The 24,139-nt window shown below is 39.2% G+C and overlaps 1 protein-coding gene across 4 annotated transcripts in view; it reads right to left on the bottom strand.

The window, feature by feature from the left end:
- Positions 1 to 416: 416 nt before the first annotated feature.
- Positions 417 to 24,139, bottom strand: part of LOC134343976 (zinc finger SWIM domain-containing protein 6) — a 188,667-nt gene continuing 164,944 nt past the window's right edge. For 2 of the 4 annotated variants that reach the window (XM_063042981.1, XM_063042983.1), the window contains exons 11-15: positions 14,547 to 14,704; positions 13,294 to 13,457; positions 8,589 to 8,670; positions 1,978 to 2,819; positions 417 to 846 (exon numbers count right to left, since the gene is read on the bottom strand). In XM_063042981.1, coding sequence (XP_062899051.1) covers positions 796 to 846; positions 1,978 to 2,819; positions 8,589 to 8,670; positions 13,294 to 13,457; positions 14,547 to 14,704 — 1,297 coding nt within the window. In that variant the 3' untranslated portion in view covers positions 417 to 795. Of the gene's footprint in view, positions 2,820 to 8,588; positions 8,671 to 13,293; positions 13,458 to 14,546; positions 14,705 to 24,139 lie in introns of all 4 variants that reach the window. The other 2 variants (XM_063042984.1, XM_063042985.1) reach the window with 1 other exon arrangement.

Genomic DNA, 24,139 nt, shown 5'->3' with positions numbered 1-24,139 from the left:
ATTAGTGCTAAACTGTTGGCCACTTTGCAATTCATTGATCACTTTGTCTTCAGTTTTCAAATACAAAGTAACATTTAGAAACAGCTATTATAATGATGAGGTAAAGATCAATTAGGTAAATTATACCTTAATTTTGACATAACCCTATGACATTTCCTTGTAGTTTGCATTTACAAGCCTAATTAGCAACATTCTGCAAGACCAATCAGCACAAGTTCAAGTAAAACCCTTTCAATTCCAGAAGTGAGATTAGAAAAGGATGTACACAAGTTGAAACAAAAACATGTTCACATAATTGATCACAAATTATTTGGTAGAGAATAAAGCTCACAGGTAAATTTATATATATTGTACACAGAGACATTTAACTTTCAAAAAACTAATTTTAATCAAAACAAAAAAATTGTTGAATCATTAACAAGTTTATAAAACAGTGATTTAGTTACATAAATAAATTGATATCAGTGTATCAAATCTTAATTACTTTTAAACTTCAAGAGCATGTTTACACGGGCAATGAAGTACAATCTTTTACCTAATATAATAAATAAAATGGTGAGCAAGAAATTATAATTTTCTTTTCCTAAACAGCAAAAAAGGCTACAGAACATACCTCTAGCATTTTCCCTAGTGGAAGGAACAAGTGACAATAGTAACATTTTGCACCCAACATAAAAACTCTTTCATAAAGCACAAGATACAGAACAGTTCTGCTAAATTAAAGACCCAAAATAGAAACCAAAGTCATTTTTAATGAACAGTTTGGTAGTTAGATGTCCAGTTTGGTTATTTTTTTTAAAGCGTTAAGACAAGGCAAGATAGAAGGCTGTTCTCTCTTGAGGAATTCTATAGGAGGAAAAAAAAAGTAGAACAGTCTTACTACACAGCAACTTCCTGTCCTGCACAAAGTCAGTTCCCAATGCAGATTAATATATGTTATTGAGCACATAAGTAGCATTTCACTATAACCACTGCAAAGGCCTACTGTAACATCTTTTCTGTTTTGTAAAACACGCAATTCAACCTTTTCAAGGATATCTTAAATTGTTTAATTCATTTCTAGACTAGGAGGCACAAAGCCCAATTCTGGCAAATACTTTTAATGCTAAGGCTTACTGCTCTGGCTGTAATGTGTTTTTTTTTTCTCTCTCTCTCTCTCTCGTCCCTCTTTATTGTGGTGTCCGTCACAAACAGATTTCTTCTCTCTATTTAATTTTATTTTCTCAGACTAGATATCAAGTCCAATCATGCAACAGAGGTGGTGGCTCTGCATAGATGCCCAGCACATAATTCTCCACCTGAGCCAACCTGAAGCAAGGCGCACTTTAGTCCTTCTGATATGTTTTTATACCAAGCTACTGCAGCTTCAAGTATTTTGCATTACATAGAATATTTTATAAATTAAAATGTTACGTATATTTTTTTCAATATTCAGACATATACTATAATATATACAGTACAATAAATGCTCTCATTCTTTCTTTGATAAATCCCTGAGAATGTATGTTGACAGTCGCTAATTACACATGCACGAGCAATGTGTGCCATGCTTCTGGATGAACAGCACTGCAAAGCCACGTATTCAGCCTTGTATTTTTAATACACTGATATGTAGGGATGAGTGATGAAGGAGTAAAGCTGAATCCATACGAGGTACTTATCACTTAGGATGGAGGTGTCTGTTTGGTTTAAAGCCATACTCTTAGGCTGTGAATGTACACATGAAGGACAGGAGCGACGTGGGCTATTGCCACTTGACAACATGTACTCAGTGTAAACTGATTCTTTTTTTCCTCTTTTCTCTCATACAAAAGACACACACAAATCTCACAATCAACAGGGTTAAAGTTTGTGGACTGTTTGTTACTATACACATATAATACCGGTGTGGCTCTGGTTTTTAAGTTAAAAAGGATACAAAGGCAGGCTCAATAAAAAGATACCACAGCGTGCTGATCAACCAAATCGCTCACGCACCAACATCATGAGTTTCTTTTTGCCTTTGTAAATTTGCTTCAGGTTGTCGATAAACTGTGTAAACTGAATGTGTCCATCATGCGCCATCAGGAAGGTCTCTCGGGCTTTGCTTAGAAACTCTATAAACTCACTATAGTGCCGTGGACTAATGTGCGTAAGCCGTGAATGGGTTGTATTTATATAGGCCCCAATAGTGGCATCCAGGAGTTGTCTGAGTGGTGCTTTGTCCAGTGACATTAATTTCCCAGAGTTCCTTCGTCCATGGAGTCCCACCATTCCTGGTGTGGTCAAAGTGCACCGGCGTAGAATGTCTGAAAGTACTGTAGCACACTGAACACTTTTAACCACAAGAGGTATAATAGCTGCAAGTTCATTCTTCCCAAGGGAGTGGCTAAGTGCACATGCCCATAGAACGTCATTAATGGCAGGGTGTGTATCCTGATTGTAACCCAAGTTGAGATGTGTCATTGCTAGAGTGGCTAGCTTATAGGCCCGCATCGGATAACCACGGTGCTCCATATATCGAGCAATTGTGAAGAGTTGTGTATAACTCATACCAGTCGTGGCAGCATCTAGAACTATTTGGTAAGCAGTCTCAAAAGCTATATGGTCCTTTTCACAGAGGGTTAGTGCTGAGAGTGCACAGTTTTGAGGATCCTTCATAGCACATTGCAGTGCAAGTGTCCTTGCACTACTAGCTAGTTTCTCCCGTTGGTTGTAGTCCAGGTTCAATCTTACAACTGTGCTGTGGGACATTACTGTAGTGGCAACAATACTGGTGGCTTCAGTTGGGGTAAATAGTGTAAACCAACTCTGCATAATGCTATCCAACGCATAAACTCCTAAAAAAATGCAAGGAAAAGTAGTTTTAGTTATATGCAATTAAAGCTGTAGAAAAAGATCCTGGTATTTACCTACAAAATACAGAGTAATTTTCAAAGTACACAATTACACTAAAGTCTGCAAGATATTCTGCATACTTCAAATGGTTGCGATTTCTGTCAGGTGTGGCCAAAGGAACAGAGTAACTTAGAGGATCAGATACAAGAATCTGTGAAATGAAGCCCCACTCTTATTCAAATATACCATGCAAATTTTAAGGACTGCTAAATTCAGGAAAAGCAAATCCAGAACTGATCTCTATAGGCAAATGACTTTTATCCCTTTTCTACTGAGATTGCCCCCCCGCCCCCCGACTCACCTTTATCCTGGCTCCTATCCACAATAAAAATCTCTAGCTAAGGTAGTGCTCATTATTCTTTACCATTAATTCCATATTTCTGATCAAAACTCTAAAGTGCCATCATGTAGTTTCTGAAAATCACTATATCCAAGGACCATTAAAGTCATTATCAGTAATTAAGCACAAGAGAAACAACCTCCCCCCCCCCCCCAAACAAGGCTTGGCTTGTAAATATTCTTTGCTAATCTGTGTTTAATTCCTGAATTTTTAAATATTTACTAATGTTAGTTCATTTCATAGATTCTGGCCATTTGCCAAGGACCATCATGTCAGGAACAGGATGATGGCGTTTTAAAACTTTGTATGCTTTCCATTTAATTGTTACATTGTATAGTTGAATCAGAAAGTGGACAATCTGAACATTTAAGGAAAATTACTCTTCACTGCAGTCAAGAATTTCTTGACTTACTTGGGTCTTTTTTTTTAAAAAAGAGAACCACTTTTTGATGCAGTATCAGCTCCTCTAAATCCCAATCTACATTCTCAACACTTGATTTATAAAAAAGATAAATCAAAATGTATATTATTTCTGTCACACAATTACCCTCCAATTAAAGTTACTCTTTTATTCCTGGGTGGCATTGTCTTCTCCACCTGTTTTTTATATAACCCCATTTGATTTTAATATCCTACAAAGCAATGCCTTGCTATTTTCTGGTTTATAACCTCTATGTGCTTCTATCAAGTACTCTGGTTTGCACTCTTATCTTACCTTTTCTATTTTTTTCCTACCATTTATAATAAGTTTCAACACAACTTAACTTCTCTGCTCATGGAACTTCATTTGTTAATGCAATCTTTTCCTAACAGGGAGACATTTTCTTTTGGACAATGTTGATTAATTTGTCGCAGATGATTAGAGTGTTACACCAGTGAGATTGTTCTTTGAATCAGATCACTACAGCCAATTGCAATTACAGCTCAGACTTCAGAGGGATAGGCAGTGCACATAGTCTTCTGGTTCAGCCAAAATGGGAAAGGGATCAAAAGGAGGCCAAAAAGGAGAAGAGTATTTCTCTCTGTCGTAAGACAAGGAAACTCTGGCGAGCTGTTTTCAGCAGCTGCAATTGATTTCCAAAACCCAAGAGGAGTTCAAATCACAGCCAGTGCTTGAAGTAGGCTTGTAACTTTTCAATCGCCAACCTTGCTCATTTTATTAAGCTCCTTGATTTGTAATCAAATATCCTCAAGTTACATTTCAGCACAATGAAAACTAACAGAAATTTGACATTAATACAAGATCTGCTGTATGAACTCATTCATACATCATTCATATTCTACGTGCCAATACAGACTATTTTGCATGTTCCATTTTAAAGTCCATTCACCACTCCTATCCCATTCTCCAGATTTATAATGTTTCATCTTCCCTAGTGTGAATACTTAACAACATGGGGTCATTAGTGACATTTTGGGCCCCTTCTCGAAGGATGTGTTGGCACTGGAGAGGGTCCAGAGAATGATCCCAGAAGTGAAAGGGTTAGCATATGAGGAGCATCTAATGGCTCTGGGCCTGTACTTACTCGAGTTTAGAAAAAGGGGAGGGGGGTGTGTAGGATCATACTGAAAACTATCGAATATCGAAAGGCCTAAATAGTGGAGTGGATATGGAGGGCATCACACACACAATGCTGGAGGAACTCAGCAGGCCAGGCAGCATCTATGGAAAAGAGTACAGTTGACGTTTTGGGCCAAGATGTTGACCGTACTCTTTTCCATAGCAGGCCAGGCAGCAACTAAGCTCTTCCAGCATATTGTGCGTGTTGCTTGGATGTCCAGCATCTGCAGATTTTCTCTTGTTTGTGGATGTGGAGAGGATGTTTCCTACTGTGGGACAGTCTAGGACCAGAGCGAACAGCTTCAGATTAGAAGGATGTCTCTTTAGAACAGAGATGAGGAGGAATTTCTTTAGGCAGGTCGTGAATTTGTGGAATTCATTGCCACAGATAGCTGTGGAGGCCAGTCTTGGGTATATTTAAAGCAAAGGCTAATAGGGTCTTAAAAAGTCAAAAGTTACGGGAAGGCAGGAGAATGGTGTTGAGAGGGATAATAAATCAGCTACAATTGAATGGCAAGGCAGACTCAATGGGCCATATTGCCCAATTCTGCTCTGATGTTATGTTTAGTTTCAATATCACTTGTAAGCAGGATAAATAAGAGCATACAATCAATCTTCAGAGTCACTATCAAATTAAATTAGATGGACAGTAACAATATATTACAAAGTCTTATTCTAGAAAATGTAATAAATGAGCAGGAATTGGCTTTAATGTGAAGTACTGACCTCACTTAAAACTATCAAGGTGGCATGGGGTGGAGGGGTTAGAGAAGAGGTGGGACGTGTACAGTGGCTGAATTTAAAAATTACCCCGATTCATCCGTGCAATACAACTAATAAGGAACAGAATTGGGGTCAGTTCAGCGAAAGATATCCCATGAAATGGTTGAAAGTTCAAAAGTTAAGGTGACACTAGGCACCTAATACACAGCACCAAAACAGTCACAAAGCATATTTAAAAATGCAAACACGAGGAAATCTGCAGATGCTGGAAATTCAAGCAACACACATCAAAGTTGCTGGTGAACGCAGCAGGCCAGGCAGCATCTCTAGGAAGAGGTACAGTTGACGTCCCGGCCCGAAACGTCGACCGTACCTCTTCCTAGAGATGCTGCCTGGCCTGCTGAGTTCACCAGCAACTTTGATGTGTTGCTACAAAGCATATTTAACACAGTAAATTGTTGGAGGTACTTTATCAAGAACATAGAGATTCTGTGTAGGTGTTATACACAAAGCTACAAAGAGATGGACTCTGGGAAGGCGTCTGAAGCAGGAAGAGAAAAGCTAAACACGAGGAAATCTGCAGATGCTGGAAATTCATGAATATTGACTTCTCTAACTTCCGTTAATGCCCCTTCTCCCCTTCACACCGTATCCCTTATTTATTTATTTCATATTTTTTTTATTCCCCCCCTTTTTTCCTCTCTCTTTTTTCTCCCTCTGTCCCTCTCACTATAACTCCTTGCCTGCTCTCCACTCTCCCCTGCCCCCTTCTCTTTCTCCCAAGGCTTCCCATCCCATGATCCTCTCCCTTCTCCAGCTCTTAGATCCACCACCCCCCCATCATTTCAGATCCCCCCCCCCCCACTTTCAAATCTCTTACTATCTCTTCTTTCAGTAAGTCCTGATGAAGGGTCCCGGCCCGGAACGTCGACTGTACCTCTTCCTATAGATGCTGCCTGGCCTGCTGCGTTACCAGCATTTTTTGAGAGGAAAGCTAAACAGCGGTTTTAAAAAGGAAAGTTCTGCAGAGTGCAGAAAGACGTCTGCTGGTGGAAGTGAATACAGGATCACAAATAAGGTATTAGATTTGATGAATAGGGATACTGGAGGATGAGTGGTGCCTCAACAAATCTCTCACTCAACGGCAGCAAGATCAAAGAGCTGATTACAGGCTTCAGGACTAGGACACCAGAGGTCCTTGACCCAGTCCTCAGCAGAGGTGGAAAGGGTCAGCAACTTTAAATTCTTTGGTGTTATTATTTTCAAGGACCTGTCCTGGGCCCAGCACGCAAGTGCTATTACAAAGAAAGCACAGCAGTGCCTCGACTTCCTTAGGAGATTGCGAACATTCAGCATGACATCTAAAACTTTGATAAACTTCTGTAGATGTGTAGTGGAGAGTATATTGACTGGCTGCCTCACGTCCTGGTATGGAACAGAAAATCCTACGAAAAGTAGTGGATATGGCCCAGTCCATCCTGAGTAAAACTCTCACCACCATTGAGCACATCTACACAGGGTGTTGTTGTAGGAATGCAGCATCCATCATCAGGGGCCCCACCACTCTCTTCTCACTGCTGGCATCAGGAGGAGGGTGCTGGAGCCTCAGGACTCACACCACCAGGTAATTATTGCCCCTCAACCATCAGGCTCCTGGACCACAGGGGATAACTTCACTTGGCTTCACTTGCCCCATCACTGAACTGTTCCTACTGCCTACGGACTCACTTTCAGGGACTCTTCTTTACGTTTACTGCTTACTTATTGACTATTATGATTTCTTTCTTTTTGTATTTACAGTTTGTCATCTTTTGCACACTGGTTGAACACCCAGTTCGTGCAGGCTTTCATTGATTCTATTGGTGGTGGCATCCGTTAGTCTTGCAAGACCACGGATCTGCGCTTGGAAAGTCTTGCTTCAATCTATGGTTATTGGATTTATTGAGTATGACTGCAGGAAAATGAATTTCGGGATTGTATATGTGACATATGTACTTCGACAATAAATTTACTTTCAACTTTGAATGAAAATTAAAACGGGAAGATATGCAGGTTACAAGTGAAGAGGTTAGTCAGGTAAAGACTATACTCAAATCCAGTTACTCAGTGCAGAAGCGTGTACAATGAACTTGATCTAAGGTTTCATACAAGGAAGTTGCCATCCCAAGCAACATAAATGTGCTTATTTCAGCACTTGGAAATGGATTGAAACTATCCAGTTATTTAACATTGCACCCACTGATTGAACAGAAGAGCTTTTCCACCACTCTCTCCCACCAATGGCATTTCATAGGTTCATAGGCCAGTTCACTCAACAGAACAGAAATGTACACAAGCTCTCAAGTTAGCACTTTACACTTAGCTAGGATCTTCAGAGATCTTATATTTTATTAAGCAGACAATACTGCTCTTTACATAAGATTAGAAATATGCAACTATGCATCCTTTCTAAGACCCTGCCAAGTGTCAAAGACAACAATGTATTTTGGACAATTAAAATGGATCTAACCTTCAATTATTAAGAGTACAATTCCAAACAAGGACAGTTCAAATAGTTTTAAAAGCAATAGGTTTCAATAGGTACATTTAATGTCAGAGAAATGTATACAATATACATCCTGAAATTCTTTTTCTTCACAAGTTTCTTCATTAAGAAACATAGTACTATTTAGCTGGAAGGGACTTGGAGAATATAAGTAACCAATTTCAAAACTATAATTTTATATATATACTCAGAATGTTGGTAATAAGGAGCTGAACAATTCCCATCCCTTTCTCTCGGGTTTTGATAGATCTATTGAAATTACAGTGCTTGATTGGGATAATCCCAAGGGAAATTAATGGCTTTCATATCCATTAGAAACAGCAAACAAGAGGATTTATTAAATACTTAAGACTGCACCCTTTTCTCCCCTCAGATGTTGACAGAACTTAGCAGCATTTTCTGTCCGTTAATTTCATATTTTCAGCACTTCTTGCTTAAGTTTTGGCCTCCTCCTTCACATGAGCTGAATTGAAGATTCCTATTGTGTAGATATCATCTTTGACCATAGATGCTCACAAAGTGAATTCTAACATTCAACTCACCTACTTCTGTAGCGCACGTTACCAACCATCGCACCATCTCACGACGGCGCCAGTTTAATGTTGATAATGTCATTCGCATAACCTGCAAAAGAAAGAAAGTTCGGACATTGTCCTCCCCAAATGCTAATCTAGAAAATATAATTAAAAAAAGAAAAGTAACAAGAAAGAAAAAGATGTTGAGCATTTCCTTTAGAACCTCAAAAATTCTGCAGTTCATTGAAGGGCATAAGGATGAGTTGCTTGATGGGAAGGAATTTCTTTAGCCAGGAAGTGGTGAACCTGTGGAATTCTTTGCCACAGGCAGCTGTGGAGGCCAAGTCTTTATGTATATTTAAGGCAGAGGTTGATAGATTGGTCATGGAAGGAGATTGGGGCTGAGAGGAAAAGTGGACCAGGCATGATGAAATGGCGGAGCAGACTCGATGGGCCAAGTGGGCTAATTCTGTTCCTACATCTTATGGTCTTAAAACAAAAATCCCTATGGATATTGTGGTCATCAACAAGCAGAGCTGGTTAACATACAGACTTGGGGTACCCAAGTGCTTCCAGTTCATTTTGGCACAATCGTAATGAGGAATAAAGATAAAAATTTAGCTTTACTCGTCACACGTGCATTTAAACGCATGTTGCTTGTGTCTATAATAGCATAGTCCGAGAATATGTTGGGAACAGCCCTCAGCTATCGTCATGCTTCCTGCACTAACACAGCATCCCGCAAGTCTTTGGAACTCTACTCTGTTCAAAAGATGTACCGCAGCCCTTTTGTGAATGAACAGCCCCTGTTTACAAAGGGGAATAGCGGTGGATTTAAAAGGTAGAGCAGGTTGTATCGAATAGTATTCTTCTAAAAACAGACAGAGGAGGTTAAAATTTTGGGCTGAAATTCTAGAGGACAGGGGTGTCTGGCAATAAAGAATGCTTTTTTTGTGCTTTGCATGGTTCTGAAAAGATGCATGAAAAACCAAAGAAGAGAATGGAAATGGAATTAAAAAAAATCCACAAAGAATTTGAAACTGTAAGTAGGTTACAAATGCCACGGGTGGTGACAGAGGTAAAGATAAACAAGCAGAGGGGTTGGCTTTTTTTTTGAATAAAGGAGGACATAACAGCAGTACTTGGAGATGACATTTCTGGAGGATTGTCCAGTGAGCCTATATGGGTGGAATATAGAAACTAGGGGAGAGCTGCTCCACTGGGGCTGATTTATAGAACCCCTCCTCCTGCTCCCCACCACCATCAGTGGGAATTTGAGCATACGTGCAGCACAATTGCTCATAATTGTAAGAATAACAGGTTTGCATTAATGGAATATTTTAATTTTCCCAGTATTGACTGGGCTGCTAGGGTATTAAGGGATTGGATGGGGTGTAATTTGTGAAATATAGCCCGGAAAGTTTCTCGAGTCAAGTATAATAGGCCCCAACACAGGAGGGTGCAATAGTAGACCTTCTCGTAGGGAACAAGGCAGGGCAAGTAACTGAAGTGGCTATCAGGGAGCACTTTGGCTCTCATGACTGTAATTCCATCAGCTTTAAGACAGTGACAGAAAAGAACAGGACAGATCCATCAGTTAGGTTCCGCAAATAGAACAGGGATAATTCTGGAGGAATTAAAAATGATCCAGCAGAGGTTAATTGGGTGAGCCTGTTTAAAAGGAATGAATAGCAACTGGGGGCTATAGGAGTGCATTAACAAGTGTCCCGGAGCAGCATGTTCCTGTCAGGGTAAAAAGTAAACCTGGCTAGTTCAGGGAACCTTGGCTGATGAGAGACATTGAGATTCTGGTCAAGGGAAAGAAGGAAGCATATATTTTGTTTAGGTTGTCGTATCGTAGAAATCCATTGATTACAAAAAGAGTAATATCCTTAAGAAGGGAATCTAGAAAGCAAAGGCAGGTATGCAAAGGATCAGGCGGGTAAGGTTAAGGAAAGAAAAATCGCAAGGGATTCTATAGCAATATTAAGAGGGTGGTTCGGATTAACAGATGGGTGAAATATTTAAATAAATATTTCTCCTTAGTGTTTGCTCAGGATAAACTCGTGGTTGATCAAGAGAGAAGGGAAACAAGTGGAGATGTTTTGAAGAGCATTCCTATTACTGGTGAAGGGCCTTGCGGCACATTAAGGTGGAAAAATCCCCAGGTCCTGACCAAGTCCAAGAGGAAATTATGGAAGCACTTGTGAAGATATTTGCCACTAGTGAAATTCCAGACAGCTGGAAAGTGGTTAACCTTATTTGTCTGTTTAAAGGGCAAGGACAAGCCAGGGAACGAGGCTGACATCAGTAGAAGGGAAATTACTGGAGAGAATCTTGAAAGGCAAGACTTGGATAGACTGTGTCAGATTAAATCAGCATAGCTTCGTATGTGGGAAGTCATACTTGGCAAACTTTTTAAAAGAGCTGCTGAAGTAGTAACCAAAAAGGAAGATGAGGGCAGGGCAGTGGATGTTGTCTTTATGGACTTCAGCAAGGCCAACAACAACGTCCTGCACGCTAGGCTGATCTGGAAGACTAGGCCCCATGGAATCCAAGAGGAGCTAGTTGGGCAAGAACATAGAACTGTACAGCACATGATCAGACTCTTCGGCCCACATCAGTTTCACAGATGCTGCCCATCTTGCTGAGTCCCTCCAGCATTTTGCCCTGGATTTTCAGCATCTGCAGAAACTTCTGTGGTTTGATCACTAAGTATATAGATGACACAAAATTAGGTAGTGTTGATTATGAAGGATGTAACTAGAGATTAAAGGGGTATCTTAATCAGTTAGGGAAGTGGATTGAGGAGTGAGAAATGGATTTCAATAGTTTCGTGTGAGATGAATGATTGTGAAAAGTCAAACCAGTGTCGGACTTGTACTGTGACTGGTAGGGCACAAATGTAATGGAACAGAGGGGCTGTGAGCACAAGTGCATAGCTTACTGAAAGCAGCATCACAGGTAGATGGTGGTGAAGAAGGGGTTGAGCACATTGTCCTTCAGTGCACTGAGTATAGAAGTTGGAACATTATGTTGCAGTGGAGCCACACTTGGAACACTGTATAGTTCTGGTCACCCTGTTATACGAAAGTAATGGTAAAACTGGAAAGATTGTTAAAATAAAAGATTTGAAGATGTCACCCCCACTAAAGGACTTGAGCTACAGAGGGGGATTGGCCATGCTAGGTTCTTATTACATCATAAGATATAGGAGCAGAATTAGGCCATTTGGTCCATCGGGTCTGCTCTACCATTTCATCATGGCTGATCCATTTCCCTCTCAGCCCCAATCCCCTGCCTTCTCCGCATATCCCTTCATGCCCTGACCAATCAAGAATCTATCAGCCTCTGCCTTAAAAATACATGAAGTCTTGCAGCCTGTGGCAAAGAGTTCCACAAATTCACCACTCTCTGGCTAAAGAAATTCCTCCTCATCTCTGTTTTAAAAGGACACCTCTCTATTCTGAGGCTGCACCCTCTGGCCTTAGACTCTCTCACCATAGGAAACATCCTCTCCACATCCATTCTGTCAAGGCCTTTCACCATGCAACAGGTTTCAATGAGGTCACCCCTCATTCTTCTGAATTCCAGCAAATACAGGCCCAAAGCCATCAAATGCTCTTTGGAACATAAGAGAAAGAGGGGTGACCTTACAGCAATTATGAGAAGCATAGATAAGGTGGATGATAACAGTCTTTTCCCCAGGGTAGGGGACTCCAACGCTAAAGGGCATAGTTTTAGGGTAAGAGGAATAGATTTCAAAAGGACTTAATGACAGCTTTCACAGAGTGGTAAATATATGGAACATGCTGGAAGTGGATGAGGCAGGTACAATGATATCATTTAAGAAGCACTTGGATAGGTATATAAAGGAACGAGACTTAGAGGGATACAGTCTGGATGTGGGAAATTAGGGCTAGCTGGGTGGGGACCATGGCCGGCATAAACTAATTGGGTTGAAGGGCTTTTATCCGGAATGGAAAACAAGAGGATGGCAAGTGAGCAGTAGAGAATAGCAAGAAGCAATAGTTTCTAACCAACTTCCTCTACTACAGCACTTCTGGACAAACTGTTCCTAAAGCATTCAAAGTTATTTTCTGGGAGAGGGTATAACTAAATTATCAGACAAGGAAGTAAACAAGTTTCACGAAGTCATAATTCGTTGGATTTTATGCTTGTTCAACTACCAGGAGTCCCTCAGGTTTTTAGATTTAAAAAAAAACTAACATGGGAGAAGATTCCAGAGCAGGAAAAATCTTCATTGCTGAAACTAACTATTTGGAAAATGGATATGCAGATAAATCAAGTTACTGTGAAGACAACTGAGCAAGGGCAACAAAGTAGAAACAATAGAGGCAGCAGAACTGCAGTAAACTGGAGTGATTAAGCCCTTTGCCTGAGAAATGAGAGACAGTCCTCAGTCAGTTCTCCAAATTCAGAACTGAGTACAGTGACAACCGAGTTGTCAATGGTAGCGGCAGATTATTGCTACTGGCGGGCAGATAAACAAAATATGGCACCTGCACAACCCTCCTTGCTACAAACTGATTTAATAAGTCAGAATTGACATTTTCTCAAAAGATGTGACATATTGATGTAACCTGGATAATTAATGATTGCCATAATATGAAGCATCTCAGGGAAAGGACAAAATATAATGTCATTTTTTGTGTTGGAAATATGAGGAGAGATTTTTGCATGATGGCCAATTTTACTCCACGGTACTTACCTGAAGACCCAGTTCCAGAGATACTTTGAGAAGAGTAATATCAGGCAAACTATCCATAGGAGTTGCTATTTTAAATGCATCCTGGGCAAGCTTGAAGATATGTGATGAGGAGTGAATGTTCTTCTGAATAGATTCTAACACTGTTTCTAGCCTCATAACATCCCCTGTAATTACATGAAAAAAATGCAGTTTTGTGTGACAGTGGTGTTCAAAACAACAATAATACATACCATTTTCATTTAATTTTTTTTTGCAGAAACCAGTGTTACATGGATATTTACTTACCATTTTAAAAAACGTTTTCACACCCAAACTTTTGATCCTTTGATTGAAAGCTATGGCAGTTTGATTCATTGCCTATTCTGATGCAGAGCCATTTTCAGGGAAGTGGGAATTACTGGTTACAATCTCCAACACTCAAACTAGAAGAGTGAGGGGCAATCAAACCCAGACCAAACCTATCAGCTTTCTCCCACTAGTTCCTGGACTAATGACTCCTCCTTTCACACAGAATATTTTTCTGGATTTTGTACTAAGTATAAGAGCAATGATAACTAAGCTGTTTGATAACAAACCCAGTGACCAGTGGTGGAAATGAAGGAAATCAGAATTGGAGGAGATAGCGATCTGAGGGCAGTTTGTGAGACGACGACAGGCCCAATGAAAATATTTAATTATCATTCAAAAGCAAGTCAAATTTCAATTGGCATCCTAATTTTGATTAAAATAGATCGGTTTCATGAATCCCGAAAACAAATCCAGTTAATTGTTTTAAATCTTTCTAGGGACCAAAAATATATAAAAATCATTAAACATTCAATATATTGTCTCAGCTACAATAAATTCCTGTTCTTATTTGGTAGAACTAAGGAGAATATATTCTGAGTTTAGCACAAACTGGTACATAATTTGAGAGTACTTCAGTGCCTAACGTTTTTTTTAAAATGAGCCAAATGACTGACAACATACAGCAACTCATAAATGAAAACCTTACGTGTGAAAAAATTAGAAATAAAAAAAAATAAATCCCTGTCTCACCAATTGATGCAAGGATCTCCAATGGATTAAATAAACACCTGAAAAATTTCAGAATTATGCCATGTCGCAAGATACATTAATCAGAGAAAGGAACCAAATCAACTTAAGGGAAACATTAATTAAATAGTTAAAACTGCAAATGAAAAAGCATTTCCTATTACATTTGCAAGCAGCACATTGTTCTTATTTGACTTCAGCAGTAATTTAACTCTTACCTTTAGCAGCTGTTAACATCGTGGAAGCTAGCTCACACTGCTGAGACTCGATGTGACTTAGGGTGAACCAACGTGGGTAGCGGTTGGGAACCACAGACGCTATGTGGTGTGGACGAGATACATCTCCTGTTGGTGCTGTCGATTCCAGTACAGGCAGCCTGTAAAGTGTCAATAAAAGAATCTTCCAACTGTACTTACTTTTAGGCGTGACTTAATCCATAATTAACAACTGAAAATTGAAACTTCCTTTGCTCCAAAGACGAGATATGAGACTCAAATGGAACATATATTAAACTAAGAAATAATTAACTTCAGAATCTCCTCCATAAATCTTTACTGACACTCTTTTCTGTTAAAAATATTCCTTTAATACTTACCTCTGATCAGGCTATGGGAGTTTATATCTTGTGTCCAGTTTTGCCTTTTGATTTTCTTTTTAAGCCACATTACAATATGAAAGGCACTACACAAATACAAGTTGTCACTAAGCTGATCCCAAATAGACTATTGTTATTTAAAAATTCTGATAATGTAGCGTAATTTCCATAGTCTACATATATAAAAACCACTAATTCTCTAAATCGATTTACTATGGATAAATGCTTAAAATAGTTTTAAGCACTTAAAATTATTGATAATAAAAACATAATGAATAAATTAATTTGAGTCAATTAATTAAAAATCCAAAATTGGTTTTAGTAACAGGAGAGAGAGTGTGATGGTTAATGATTGTCTTTGTATTGTAATTTGAATGCTGGTGACTAGTGCTGTATCACAGCAATCTGTGCTACAACCCTTGCTGTTGGTAATATATGTGAATAATTTCGATGTGGAGGTAGGAGACATGATCTGTACATTTACAGATGACATGTAGATTGGAGTTGTTGACATTGTGGAGAGAAGCCTTGGGCTATTCGATAATATTGATAAGTGTTGAAATGGACTGAGAAATGGCAGATGGAGCTTTTAGCCAGATAAGTGTGAAGTGATTCATTTTTGGAGTGTGGAGTCAGAGTTATACAGCTCCAAAACAGGTCCTTTGGCCCGATTCGTTTATGTTGACCGAGGTGCCTCCCCAAATTAATCCCGTATTCTTCTGAACATTTCCTATTCATGCACCTATCCAAATGCGTTTTTTTTTAAAAAACATTGTAATTCTACCACTTGCTTTGGCATGTCAATCTAGACACCCACCACCCTTTGTGTGAAAAACTTGCCTCTCTTTCAGATCATCTTTAAATTGGAATATTATTGTGATATGTTCTGTGGTACAGTGAAGAACTAGTCTTGTGTACTGTTCATATAGGTCAGATCATTACACAGTGCATCATTCTCCTCTCAATTCAAACCTGCACTCTCTAGTTTTAGATTTCCCAAACCTAGGAAGCAAGAGTCACTGACATTTACAATTTGTCTAGACAAGCACGTAAATCTCTTAGGATAGAAGGCCATGGGCCAAGTGATAGGAGATGGGATTAATTTTGATGTGTCACCCCACTGCTACATGTGGACATGGTAGGTTGAAATTACCCATTTCCATGCACTGTGACTGTTAACCTGCTGCCTAGGTGTGGTATGTATGGAGCCAGGCAGCAACGGCTGTGGAAACAAATGGAAGGAAAAGGAGATGAAATCAATATAGATTTTCAGCTGTTTCCACAAAACCCTCATGAATAATTTTGGAAGATACTGGGCTGCAGAATACTCTGTGATATAGAGGACCCCGGAAGTTCTCATGAATAGCAATGCTCACATATTTAGCAGAAAGAACTAGATTTCTCTGCACCTTAGTTGATATTTCTTGTATTCCCTAAGTTGTCAAAACTTAGTCCTAAAATGTGAATATGCCACAACACAAACATTTTTAGTTGAAAACTAGAAATATTACAAATTTGAATTTTTAGAAGCATATACTCTTACAGAACACCATTTTTTGATTTTGATTGTATTTTCATACATTCAGGATACTGGACCACAGATGCACACACACCTTTGCCCTTGCTACTAATCTGAGAAACAAATTTATTGCAGAAAAGCGTGAGTCAGTGATGGGAACCAACTCAAACTCTGAGTGATGGCTCAAGTCTGGTTTCACCCAGTGCCATCCTCACCTTATCTGAATAATTTGCTTCAAGGTTGCTTTTTTCATCTCATCCACTGTGGTTGTATCAGTTCTGCAGTTTACAGACTTTGCAGTAAAATTACTGACAGCAACTTTAAAGCTGCTGCTCTGAAATGATAATGTCCTTTGGTATAACGGAATTCCTGCTTCCTTGTGGAACTGACCTCCATAAAGTAGGGCACTCATGCTTCACTTTCAATGAAAACAGAACTTGCAGCTCAACTGTTCCTGCCATTAACAACACCCATGTGACTGACCCTCAAAGTCTCATCTCAAGATCTCAGAGGAAATGAATTAACATGCAAGATAGCATAAAATGATACAGTCAAAGACGCCTTTAAAATCACTAGAGCACTGATCTTGCAAGAGTTAGAGGTCAGAAAATGTATTCCATTCCAGAGTCAGTCTTGCATGGTGTAGAATAAAATTAATAGTCAATTCCTCTGGGGTTGATGGATCTTCAGGCAACCATTAAACCTAATAATTAGCTCAAGCTGCAAATCACATTGCAGGGTCAACATTTTCCACAAAGTGACTTGTCCTTAGGGTTAAGGAGTATGATATTGTGGTCATTAATGAAACCTGGCTTTTATTCAGGCAGCACAGCTCAATATTATTACTGAGGGGTCTTAGATGAAATACAAGGAATTTAACAAAAAAAAAGGACATTTAGCAATAATGGTTAAGGAAGCAATTACAGCAGAGAGGAGAAATGATATGCTAGAAAGACTTAAAAAAAAAGCCAAATTGGTTGAAATAAAGTACAAAAAAAAGGGACAATTACATTGTTGTATAACAGAATTGCAAATGGATACCAGGAGGTAAAAAAAATAATTACCTGAACAAATTTGAGAAGTGTAAGAACTCAGCATAAGGTTGTGTTTGTTAATTATCCTCATAACAGGGGCAGACAAGGAGTAAAATGTATAGAAAATGCAGAATTCTTATAATACTTCCAAAGGAAATTTTAAAAATTATCAATACTTAGCAAGTCCAATAAAAGAGAAAAGAGTACTCTTCAGATTTACAGAATAGGCAAGTGAAGAGAATAGAAATTAGAGATATTTTGAAGGCAGCGATCATAACTCAGTAGAATTTAGTACAGTTAACAGAAAGGACAAAGATACACAATGCAACAAAGTTTTAAAACATGACATAATAATTCAGCCTGGTAATTTAGTATTTTGTAAAATGGGATTGAAAACAACTACTTGAAGATTAATTAATGTCAATACTAGTTGACACATTCAAGGAAACAGGAGGTTGTGAGGCAAGACGAAACTCAAATCTGTACCTTCATGGATTTCAAGGTACATATGGGATAGATTGGATACAAGGCAGAAAGGGAAGCTTATGACAAAAAAATCTCAAGTCTAAAATTGCACAAACCTAGGAGAATAAACAATGATAGCCTGCTGAAATTTAAAACAAAAGGCAGGCAGAGAATACATGAAGAAACAAGGAAAAACTAATTTCAAAAACTATAAAAAGAATGAGGAGATCCTACAACAAAGGAATGTGTGTGGAAACCCCAGGTGTTTATACGAATAGTTCTGGTCTGGTTTCCAAGCAGTAGTATAATGCCATGGATATTGTCATTAAGGAAGAACACAAAATATCCAACGTGAGATAGTGTGACAGCAAGAGAGAGAGAGTCATTGTGTTAAGTGGATCCAGCACCTTTCAAAGTGGATAAGTCACCAGGTCTCAAAATACAAGATTCTAGGCTCTAGAAGGAATGGAGGAACTACTGCAGGTCTCATATTTTCCAAAGCCTTTTGCTAATATAGAGACTATTGGAAGGCTGGAAGAGTATTTATACAGTACTTGCCTTCAAAAATGATAAAGGATGATCATGAACACCTATAGTGTGGGCAAAGTAATAGAAAAACAGAGGATCAACATAAGCCTAAAGTTAAAGCAAACACTTAATCAAGGACGACGACTACTACTACTACTACTATGTCGACTCAGGCCTAGGGGGCCGGCGTTAGGCAAAATCAAGGACAATTAGCATAGATTTGTTAAAGAATAACAATAGATAAGTTTTTGAGAGCAACACATCTGGATATTAGTAAGCTACCTGATGAAGCTCCAAATGATGGATCAATCAAGAAAACAAAAGCCTATAAAAGCCAAGAGAAAGTGGCAAGTTAGATAAACTGGCTCAACAGATTGGCTTCAGTGACTATGGAGCTGTGTGGCGCAAATCCACAAAGCTCTGTACAAGGTTCCTTGGTTACAAGATGTACACAGATAATTCAGGCATGAATGAATAAATGGGCTCATGATACTGAGTAGCTGATAGTAAGAAAATTCCAGGCATATGATCAAATGGGATTAATCCGGAGAAGTTTGATATAATGTGCTTAGGGGAAAACGGACAAGGTAAATGGTAAGATAACAAAGTATTTAAAGGATAGCATGGATCTTGGAGTGCTTCTCTGAGTCAAACAAAGTGGTTATGGAAGCATGCAGGATCTGTTCTTCCAGCTAAGATCTACAATACAAGAGCAGGGAAGCCATGCTAGAACTGTATACATCACCAGACTGGTCAAGCCTCGAGTGATGTATACAACAATTCAGGTCACCACACTGGCTAGGGGGTGTGGAGGAGATTCACAATGCCAATGCCAGGGCTGGAAATTTATTGCCGTGCTTGAGACCAACCAGGCTGCAGTTATTTGAACTGAGTAGGGATGTAATTTAAGTATATTAAATTCTGGCAAGCCTACAAGATGAACAGAAAGGATTTAATTCTCTCAGCAGACAGATCACCAAGGGATTTTAATTGGTAAAAGTATTAGAAGGGAAAGGAGGAAATCATTTTACACCAAAAGGCACTGGAACACAATTCCTAAAGAATGGTCGATGCAGATATCTTTATTACATTTAATGATACTTGGATGAAGAACCATAATGTACAAGCATGGACTGAAAGCTGGGAAGTACTTAAAACCTAAATAGTTGTATTTTTGAAAGGCACTTACTCAAGTGACTTCCCTCTGTCCCCCGTCTCACAAATTTTTGTGCTGATTTTCTAACTCACCTACTAATGTGAACCATTAAGGATTACTGTTCAATGTAACCTTAACTCCTCTTCATCAAATTAAAAGCAAAACCATCCCATCTATTTGTTACAAAAAACTAAATACTGTTCGTTAACGAGGTTTTCTACCGCAATTAGAAAATGTTGCTTTTGTTTGAGGAAATTTTTAAAAATTTCTTTTCCTTCAATTAGTAGATTTAAACTTAAATACCTCCTACACAATTCTGTGCATTTCAGACACACATTTAGAAAGGTAGAGAAAGTAATCTCAGGATTAGTTGATCTAGCCAAAAAAAAGTGTAAGTATATGCAGAGAGAGCTAGTCAGAGATTCCCAGCATCAGGTCCTCATTGCAGGGGTGTATCGATCCAAGAATCTGCCTCAGCGGCCTTTACAAAAATAAATATAAAACATCACAATCAGATTTGAACTCTGGGTTTGTCCCTAATGAACTGCTTGTTGATCATCATATCCCAGGCCTGGCCAGCATTGTGTGGTCTGGAAAAAATTCCCAACAGAATGGTCAAACATTTGACACCACAAGGCCTAAAATTTGTTTAATTCCACCCACGTGGTTAAGCTGCTACCTGTAACCTCGAAGTATAACCTTCAATGACTGTTGTCAGAAGGGTGGGAAGGTGAGAAGGTACTATCACTCACAAACAGGACAAAAATGCAGCAACTCAGTTTTGATTCTGGTTCGCAGCATACTTTCGTCAACCACCACTACTTTTTAAGATCCAAACAATTCTTTTCCTAAACAAATGCACAATGCAAATTTTCTTCCTTGTTATTAGAGTTTAGATGCAGAACTCCCTCCTTTGACCTGCTGAGGATTTTTCATCTGCACACAAACAGTTGAATGTAGTTTTGTCCTTTTTATACGCGAGGTGAAATTATTGTGGTCAAATTAATTTCACCATGCTTATAAAGGATAATGTGGTGCTTAGACCCTTTGAAACTATTTTCTAGAAACTTCATCTTTTTGACTGTAGGCAAAACTGCGGGGTTAAGCATTGGTGCTAATTTCTTTTTACCTATTTGTCGATTTCAGAAAACTTGGGAGGAAACAAAATATAGAAACACTAGACAAAAATATAATTAAGTAAAAAACCTATAATATACTACTGAATGAATAAAAGTTCCTGATGATATTTTCAAAAAAAATTGCAGTATAGCAATCTGAAGCCCTCCACTTAATATACTTGAGACCAATTATTGTTCAAAATTTTCTCTTAACTTTCACTGGTATGAAAGTTAATTGATACCAAGGTCAGGATATGGCACAATTGCAATTTTAAAAAAAGCTCCAGAAAGTGTGTCAACAGTTTCCAATCATTTCATTTTTACACAAGACAGCTTGACAGTACAGTAGTAAGAAATTCTACAATTCATCTATCTTTGATGGATTGCTTCCACTATTCATACTAAACACATTTAAGTTTTCCTTTTAAATTTCTTTCTAGAATATGCAAATGAGTCAATATTAATAAATTTAGTTTGACTAAAATTTAAAAATGTACAATTGTACAATGTGAAAATTCTGATTTATTGCCATTCAAGTCCTCTCAAAGACCACCACCGTTTAATTTGCAGTTAAGCTATTTTCACAAGTGACATTCAGCAGAAAAATGCTCTGAACTTTAAAATGCACATCTGGATCCTTTCAAATAAAGGACATTTTTAAAAAACAGTAAAAGCTATTTCCATCAGTACAGTCCAACAACATCTTGGCTTCTGATTTAAATAAAATACAATGTATTTCTAGCTTAAATCCAACCAGATGTTGCAAGAACACCGTCAATACAGATCCAGGAGTAGCTTTGTTTTAAATTACTTAGACACAGGCTTTATTGGTAAATATTTAAACATTTGTCCTTTCTTTACAACCCTAATGCATTGGATAAGGACTGTTGATAGAAATTAAAATCACTGATGCAAGATTTTATTATAACAATAATGGAACCTAGTATTCAATGTAAAGCAAAAAGTATTCAATTAAAATGACCCCTTATAGGGATCATGAGTGACAAAGACAACATGATTACAAATAACATACAAGTTGACAATATGGGGAAATTCTGTTAAAAATATTTGTTGAATGGGAAGGGGGGGGGGTGGGTGGTTTCTACCACAATGGAAACTGTCAACAAGTAGGGGGAAGGAAAGAAATTCTGTGCAAATGAATTGCCAAGACAGGCCAAACAGCCGCCACCTGTACTGCAGCAATTGTATTAGTCTACAACACTGCGACGTAGGCAGGTGCCCCATAGTCAGAATAGCCCTTACCATTGATAAGATGGTGGCACGGTCAGGTGCAGTGACTTCTATAGCGTTAACCAAAGGTGTTATTGTCTTTTAAACATTTTTTTTAATGATCGCAATACCTCACTGGGCATTAAGTACAGTAGGCCTACCCCGTCAGCGAATTGCGTGCTAGCAGAGAGACTGAAGGAACCGGACCTGGTACAGAGAGGCGTCAGTGCACGAAGGTGGTGTGCAGCCTAACCACGAGTGATCGTCTTTACTGCTTCTCTGGTGATCACAAGATCCCGTTAGATACTGGTGGCGTGGAATGCTGCAAGTCCGATTCATTGGTTTACTGGTGAATGGCGGAGGAGCTGCACGTCCTTGGTCATAGTGAGGTCCAGGCCTCAAGCCGCAGTGTCACCTGTTTGCAGCCACCAGGGTGGCGTTTGAGTCGAGCGCTCCAACAGAGTGTCAGAGGCAGTGTGGCACGGCATTCATGCTGGAGTCAGTGCTGCCCCCCAGTGTTCACTCAGAATACAAGCTATATTGTGCTCAACTGCAGACCGCTACAACATTCTTGGACTTCTTTTTGTGTGACTGTATTTTGCTGCTATCTTATAATTGCTATATGTGTCTCATGCTGTGTTGGACTGTTGGTACCATGTTTTGCACCCCGGCTCTGGAGTAACACTGTTTCATTTGGCTATATTCATGGGTATTCATGTAAAGTTGAATGACAATTAAACTTGAAGCTTTTTTCAGATCCCCTCCACAAACGTCCAACCACTTAACCCAAGTATCACCTGTACAGGTGAAAGGTCAGAAGTTGAACTAAATACAGGTGATGTTAGACGAATTTACTGTAGCCATCTTCCTCCAATTACACTCTGCACTGTTCACGACGAGTCCAGCATGCCTTCAGACGTTTTGTATGTCTTCCATCCACAATAAAGCTATTAATGGGATCAGTCCTCTGTCAACACCTCAATATCTCAACTCATTCCTGAACTGGTCCAATCATGGTCATTTTCTTGACTGGCAAATAATAACAGAAATGCAGACGGATTTGTGCCATGGCCTCAGCTGCTTGCAACTTATAATGATGACTTGAATGAAATACTCCTGAGTAACATGGCCAAACCTACTGCTAACACAAAAATTGGGGCACCTTCCTTTACAATTTATTAATCCATCAATGTGCCTGCAAAGGGATACTGAAAGGGTAAATATTGAAGTACAAGTTGGGAAAATGTGATGTTACCCACTTCAGAAGAAACCTGAAAGTGAACATCATTCAAATCAAGTTCAAGATTAATTGCCATTCAGCAATACATGAATATCCATGAATACAGCCAAATGAAACAGTATTGCTCCAGGCCAAGGTGCAAAATACAGTACCCCAACAGTCATACACAGAACAAGGCACACTAGTACATACGAAAACGCAGTAAAATACAGTCACACAAAAAAAGGTCCGAATCCCCCAGCCCATGAATGCGGTTGAACATAATATATCGTCTTCTCCTGAGCAAACACTGGAGAGCAGTGCCGACTCCAGTATGGACAACATGTTACACCGCCTCCGACACTCCGGGTGAGTCACCAACTCAGACACTTCTCTCTTGGGCAGCTGCAAATAGGCAACACCTTGTTAGAGGTCTAGTCCTTGCCACGACCAAGGCCACGCAGATCCCTTGCCTCCACACTGCCATTCACCAATAAAACAGTGAACTGTACTTGCGGCGTTCCACATTACCAATGTCCAACCGGGACTTGCAATCGCAAGAAAAATGACTAAGATGATCACTCGCTGTTAGACTGCACACCCCTTTCAGGCATTGACTCCTCTCTGTTGCAGGCAGCAGAATGGGTACACAACAAGTCCAGCTCCCTCAGTTTCTCTACCCCCTCGCTGTTGGGGTAGACCTTAGTGTCCAGCGGGGTCTTGCAATCGTAACCAAGACACTTAAAAAAGAAGACAATATCACCTTTGGTTAGCCCTGCAGGGGTCGCTGCATCCAAACACGCCAACATCTTACTGGAAGTTGATGAAGATTACAAATACAAGACATTGTAGTACAAAAGCAGCTGCGATTCTACAACGTGAAACAAGAAATTAGCATGTCTGCACAGCGAATATTTGGAAGGCCAATAGCATCCTGGCTTTGATTG

Source organism: Mobula hypostoma, chromosome 3, assembly GCF_963921235.1.
Source record: "Mobula hypostoma chromosome 3, sMobHyp1.1, whole genome shotgun sequence".
NCBI lineage: Eukaryota > Metazoa > Chordata > Chondrichthyes > Myliobatiformes > Myliobatidae > Mobula > Mobula hypostoma.
The sequence above is the reverse complement of the archived record's forward strand: the minus strand, read 5'-3'. Positions and strand labels throughout refer to the sequence as shown.